Raw genomic sequence first — 6,000 nt, 5'->3', positions numbered from 1 at the left:
AGATAGATAGATAAATAGATAGATAGATAGATGATAGATAAATAGATAGATAGATGATAGATAGATAGATAGATAGATAATAGAGAGAGAGATAGATGATAGAGATAGATGATAGATGATAGATAGATAGATAGATAATAGATGATAGATAGGTGATAGATGATAGATGATTGATAGGTAGATTAGATAGATAGATAGATAGATAGACAGATAGATAGATAGATGATAGATAGATAGATAGATAGATAGATAGATGATAGATAGATAGATAGACAGATAGATAAATAAATGTAAACTTTTTAAGTTAGCTTGGTCAAGGTGGTAGCATGTGGCTTTCCTCCCAGGACTTGAGAAGCAAAGGCAGGCGGATCTCTGTGAGTTCTGGCCTAGCACAGTCTACATAGTGAGTTCCAGGCCAGCTGGGGCTACAGGGAGACCCTGTCTTAAAAAAAATGTTAAGAGTTGGCCGTGGTAACACATACCTTTAATCCCAGTACTTGGGAGGCAGAGGCAGGTGGATCTCTGTGAGTTCTAGGCCAGCCTGGTCTACAGAGTGAGTTCAAAGTTAGCTGAGGTTACAAGGAGACCCTGTCTCAAAAAAGGACCAAAAAAAAGAAAAAAGTTATCTTGTTCTACTTTTTTTTTCTGACTTTAAAAGGAATAAAAAGCCAGGCATGGTGGTGAATGCCTTTAATCCCAGTATTCAGGAGGCAGGGACAGGCAGATTCAGAAATCAAGGGCAGCCTGGTCTACATAGCAAGTTCCAGGCCAGCTGGAGCTACAGGGAGACCCTGTCTCAAAAAGATAGAATAAAATAAAGGGAATAAAAACTCATTATATAAGATGCAGAAAATACATTTTAAAAGGAACAGAAGAAAGCAAAAGACATACATTTATCATTTAGTGAGAATGCTGTTAATAGTTTACTGTTCTTTGCGCATGCATCATGCAGCTGACTTCTACTGTAGAGATAATTTGCATCCAATTTTTTCTTATTTATTTATTTATTTATTTATTTATTTATTTATTTTTTTTTTTCGGAGCTGAGGACCAAACCCAGAGCCTTGCACTTGCTAGGCAAGTACTCTACCACTGAGCTAAATCCCCAACCCCTTATTTATTTATTTTGGAGATGGGTCTCATAGTACAGATTGGCCTCAAACTCTCAATCCTCCTGCCTCAGACTCCTAAGTGCTGGGATTACAAGTGTGTGCCATCATGACTGGCTCTAGTTTTTTCAGTTAGCATTGCATTATGAGTAATTTTTCACTTTATTAATAATTCTTCATAAAAAGGTTTTTGTTGGCCAGGTGTGGTGGCACACACCTTCAATCCCAGCACTTGGGAGGCAGAGGCAGGTGGATCTCTGTGAGTTCAAGGCCAGCCTGGTCTACATAGTGAGTTCCAGGTCACCTGGAGCTACAGGAAGACCCTGTCTCAAAAAGACCAAAAAAAAAAAAAAAAAAAGTTTTTGTTTTCTTTTAGGCTAGGGATATAGCCTAGTTGGTAGAGTGCTTGCCTGGCATGCATGAATCCTTGGGTTCAATCCCTAGCACCATGTAAAACTAGGCATAGTGGCACATGCCTGTAATACCAGCGCTCTGGAAGTAGTGTACGCAGCAGTATTAGAAGTTCAAGTCTGGGGCTGGAAAGATGGCTCCGTGGTTAAGAGCATTGACTGTTTTTGCAGAGGACCTGAGTTTGATTCCCAGCACCCACATGGTGGTTAACAACCATCTGTAGCTCCAGTTCCAGAGGATCTGATGCCTTCTTCTGACCTCCTCAGGCATTGCATGACATGGGTGTGCTTACACATATGCAGGCAATACACTCATACACATAAAATAAAAATAATAAATAAAATTTAAAAAAAGAAGAGGTTCAAGGTTATTATCAGCTACATAGAGAATTTGAGGCCAGCCTGGGTTATATGAGACCCTGTCTGGAAAAAAAAAAGTTATTTTAAATAGTTACCTGATGGGCTGGAGAGGTGGCTCAGTGGTTAAGAGCACTGACTGCTCTTGCAGAGGACCTGGGTTTGATTCCCAGCACCCACATGGCAGCTTAACTCCAGTCCTTAACTCCAGTTCCAGGGGAATCCAAAGCCTTCTTCTGACCTCTGCGGCATTGCACGACACGGGTATACTCACGTGCATGCAGGCAATACACTCATACACATAAAATAAAAATAATAAATAAAATATAAAAAAATAGTTACCTGAAAAAAAATAAGAAAAGGGGTTGGAAAGATGGCTCAATAGTTAAGAACACCGGTGCTCTTGCAGGGAACCTGGATTCAGTTCCCAGCACCCACATGGCAGCTAACAACTGTCTGTAAATTGAGGTTCTGGGGATCTGATACTTTCTTCTGGCCTCCATGGGCACTATATGCATGTGGTTTACTTACATACCTACAGGCAAAGCACCTGAGAATCCATTTATCCAACTGCATTTGCTTGTTATGCATAAGGTTTTGCTTTGGAGCCAGGTGTGATGTTCATAACTGTAATCTCAGCATTTGGGAGGCTGAGGCAGGAAGATTGGGAGCTCAAGGCCCACCTGGTCTACATAGAGAGTTGCAGGTCAGCCAGGACTACACAGTGAGACCTTGTCTCAAAAAAAAAAAAAAAAAAAACAGCCGGACATGGTAGTGCACATCTTTAATCCCACATTTAGGAAGCAGAAGCAGGTGGCTCTCTGTGAGACTGAAAACAAGCCTAGTCTACATAGCGAGTTCCAGGCCAGCTGGGACTACAGGAAGACCTTGTCTCAAAAAGCAAAACCAACCAACCAACCAACCGACCATCCAACAAAAAATTAAAAAACCCAACAACCAACAACCATGGACACAAACAACACACACACACACACACACACACACACACACACACACACAATAGGTGAAGTAGCACATACCTAGAATCCCAACACTTAGGAACTAGAGACAGGCAAGACTTTAAGGCCATTTTTAACTACGTAGTGATTTCAAGGCCAGCCTTAGCTGCATGTGACTCTTTCAAATGAGTCCACACATCCCCCGCCCCCCGCCTTTTTTTTTGCTTTTGAATGATTTGGTTAGAATAGAAAGCTAAAGTGAATTTCTAGGCGAAAGGATATGTATATATGGATCTATTTAAAGGCCTTTGCTTTGTATTGTTAAGGTTATACCAACTTCCTGGAAGAAAGGAATTTCAAAGTTAAGTGCTGGAGTCTGGGAAAGAAGTCAGGGACAAGACCTCTTTTTACTCTGGACTTTAATCGGTGTCTTGCCTCTCCCTCCAGGCTCAGAACTCTAATGTTGAGGACTTAGCTTCCCTCACCATCTCCCTCTTTTCTCTGACAGGATGATGAGATCAATCAGCAGAGCCAACTCATTGAGAAGCTGAAACAGCAAATGCTGGACCAGGAGGAGGTAAAAGGAGAGAATGAGATGCCAGAGGAAAGGGGTTTGTGTTCATCCCTGCAAATCAAAAAGGCTTCCTTAAAATCAGATGGAAGGGGCTGAGGATGTAGCTCAGCTGATAGAGTCCCCGTCTAGCATGCCTGAAGCCCTGGGGTTGATCCCAAGCACAGCACAGTATAAACCAGGTGTTGCAGAACACACCTTTAATCTGGTACACATCTGTAATCCCAGGATTACAGGGCAGGAGAATCCAAAGTTTAAGGTCATTCTTGACTACAAAGTGTTAGATATATGAAATTTCATCTCAAAAAAAAAAAAATTGTGGGCCTAGTCACTCACAAAAACTGTTCAAATCTGGAAACTCCATTGGTGTTGTCTTAAAGCCCAGATGATGAAGTCTGGGTGGTTTTCTGTTCTGGTTAATGAAGTGTAATATCTCCTTCCCCTTGACTACAGGTATGTGGCATGGGGAGGCTTAGCACATACAGACCTAGAGGTCACAGAGGTGGTCACCGACAGCATGCTTCCTCACACATCCCTCCTCTCCTTTGAAGTTGCTAGTGTCTACTCGGGGAGACAATGAGAAGGTCCAGCGGGAGCTGAGCCACCTGCAATCGGAGAACGATGCTGCAAAGGATGAGGTGAAGGAAGTACTGCAGGCCCTGGAGGAGCTGGCCGTGAACTATGACCAGAAGTCCCAGGAGGTGGAGGAGAAGAGCCAGCAGAACCAGCTTCTGGTGGATGAATTGTCCCAGAAGGTGGTAAGTGGCTGACTGGTGGTCCAAGGGCTCTCTAACCACAGAACAGCTCTGCATCTGAGGGCACCTCTGTTTCCTGCCATTGTTATTTGATGTTGGCACCTCTGTACTGCTGCCCTCCCCTGCCATGCCTTTGTGCTTTGCCCTACCTCCAGTCTGTGTTCTCTCCATGGCAGCAGCCTTCAGGGCCATGCTTGAAATGAGAGGCCTCTGTCCAAGCTGGGGAAGGGGAGCAGGATGATGACAATGTTAATGACCTTAGGGACTGTACCTAGGCCACTATGCTGTCCCTGGAGTCTGAGCTGCAGCGGCTCCAGGAGGTCAGTGGACACCAGCGAAAACGGATTGCTGAGGTACTGAATGGGCTGATGAAGGATCTGAGTGAGTTCAGCGTCATCGTGGGCAACGGTGAGATTAAGCTGGTGAGTGGAGAGACAGCAGTATTGGTTCAGGTCATTCTTGTCCTGGGTACTGAAGAGAGAGGCAAAGTGGGACAATTCGTCCCCTCTAAGGGCCAGATGTGATATCACACAGCTGTAATCCCAGCATTTAGGAGACTGAGATAGGAGGATCAAGAATTCTAAGATAGCCTGGATTACATAGCAAGATCCAGATATGTCTTCAGATTAGACTCAAAAAAAAAAAAAAAAACCTATTAGAGGTTTGCATAGGTCCAACTGAGAAGACATATTCTAAAGGGTTCAGATAGACGTTATGGAGATATTCCCAGGGCAGGATCTAGAGGGTAGGAGTAACATGCAAATCTGTGCATCTGGATTATCAGGCAGAACCAGTTTGTCTGTGGAGGGGAGGGGAATAAAAACCCTTGACCTGGATGCCTGTGTACAATGGTGAGCTCCTGTAGTCCCAGTTACTCAGGAGGCTGAGGCAGGTGCACCACTTAAGCCCAGGAATTTGAAACCAACTTGGGTAACATAGTGAGCAAAACAAAAAGTCAAATTACTTTTTAAGGTGGAAGGGGAGAACCATCAGAATTGGATGTTTGAATGCGAACAGAGGCTTTGAAGTGACATGTCATTGATGGGAGCTGCTAAAGGGTGTTCAGGAATTTCTTGGTACTTGTGCAAGGTGTACAGGAGGTGGGCAGAAGGGGGAATGATATAGGGAAAGACTTTCCTCGGTGGAGAAGCAGCTCTTCCTCCTCTGCTCACCCTTAGCCAGTGGAGATCAGTGGGGCTATTGAGGAGGAGTTCACTGTGGCCCGACTCTACATCAGCAAAATCAAATCGGAGGTCAAGTCCGTGGTTAAACGGTGTCGGCAGCTGGAGAACCTCCAGGTGGAATGTCATCGCAAGATGGAGGTGACTGGTAGGGAGCTGTCATCTTGCCAGCTGCTCATCTCACAGGTGAGTGTCTGAGGATGACAGCCAGAGTATAAAAAAGAAGGCTACTCAATAGTTATGCATGGGTAAAATGCCTAACACCCACTTTTACATCAGTTGCCTTGGGTGAATAGAGATCAAGGACTGCAGAGCTGGGGTGGCAGTCAGGAGGATCCAGACCAAAGATGGGAAGCTCAGGGGACTCTGTCCTTTGATTGTCTAAAGGAAGGGTCTCTTTAGGAATGGGCCCTGGCCTTGCATCTTCATGGAAGGTACAGCAGGAGAGGCTGGTTCAGGAGGACAACTAGAGTTTAGAGTCACATCCTTTGCACTTTGTGTCTCCTTCCTCACACCAACCATCCTCTACCAGCACGAGGCCAAGATCCGCTCACTTACGGAATACATGCAGAGTGTGGAGCTGAAGAAACGGCACCTGGAAGAGTCCTATGACTCCCTGAGCGATGAGCTGGCCAAGCTTCAGGCCCAGGGTGAGGCC

At 44.7% G+C, this 6,000-nt stretch overlaps 1 protein-coding gene across 2 annotated transcripts in view; it reads left to right on the top strand.

The window, feature by feature from the left end:
- Kif5a (kinesin family member 5A) overlaps positions 1 to 6,000 on the top strand; it is a 62,519-nt gene that overhangs the window by 41,881 nt on the left and 14,638 nt on the right. For both annotated transcript variants that reach the window (XM_008844064.2, XM_029568783.1), the window contains exons 13-17: positions 3,344 to 3,412; positions 3,958 to 4,164; positions 4,437 to 4,583; positions 5,340 to 5,528; positions 5,875 to 5,992. In XM_008844064.2, the coding sequence (XP_008842286.1) occupies positions 3,344 to 3,412; positions 3,958 to 4,164; positions 4,437 to 4,583; positions 5,340 to 5,528; positions 5,875 to 5,992 (730 nt within the window). The remainder of the gene's footprint in view (positions 1 to 3,343; positions 3,413 to 3,957; positions 4,165 to 4,436; positions 4,584 to 5,339; positions 5,529 to 5,874; positions 5,993 to 6,000) is intronic.

The sequence above is a fragment of the Nannospalax galili genome, unplaced genomic scaffold (assembly GCF_000622305.1).
Source record: "Nannospalax galili isolate Female #2095 unplaced genomic scaffold, S.galili_v1.0 scaffold340, whole genome shotgun sequence".
Taxonomy (NCBI): domain Eukaryota; kingdom Metazoa; phylum Chordata; class Mammalia; order Rodentia; family Spalacidae; genus Nannospalax; species Nannospalax galili.
This window is presented reverse-complemented; position numbering and strand designations above follow the sequence as displayed.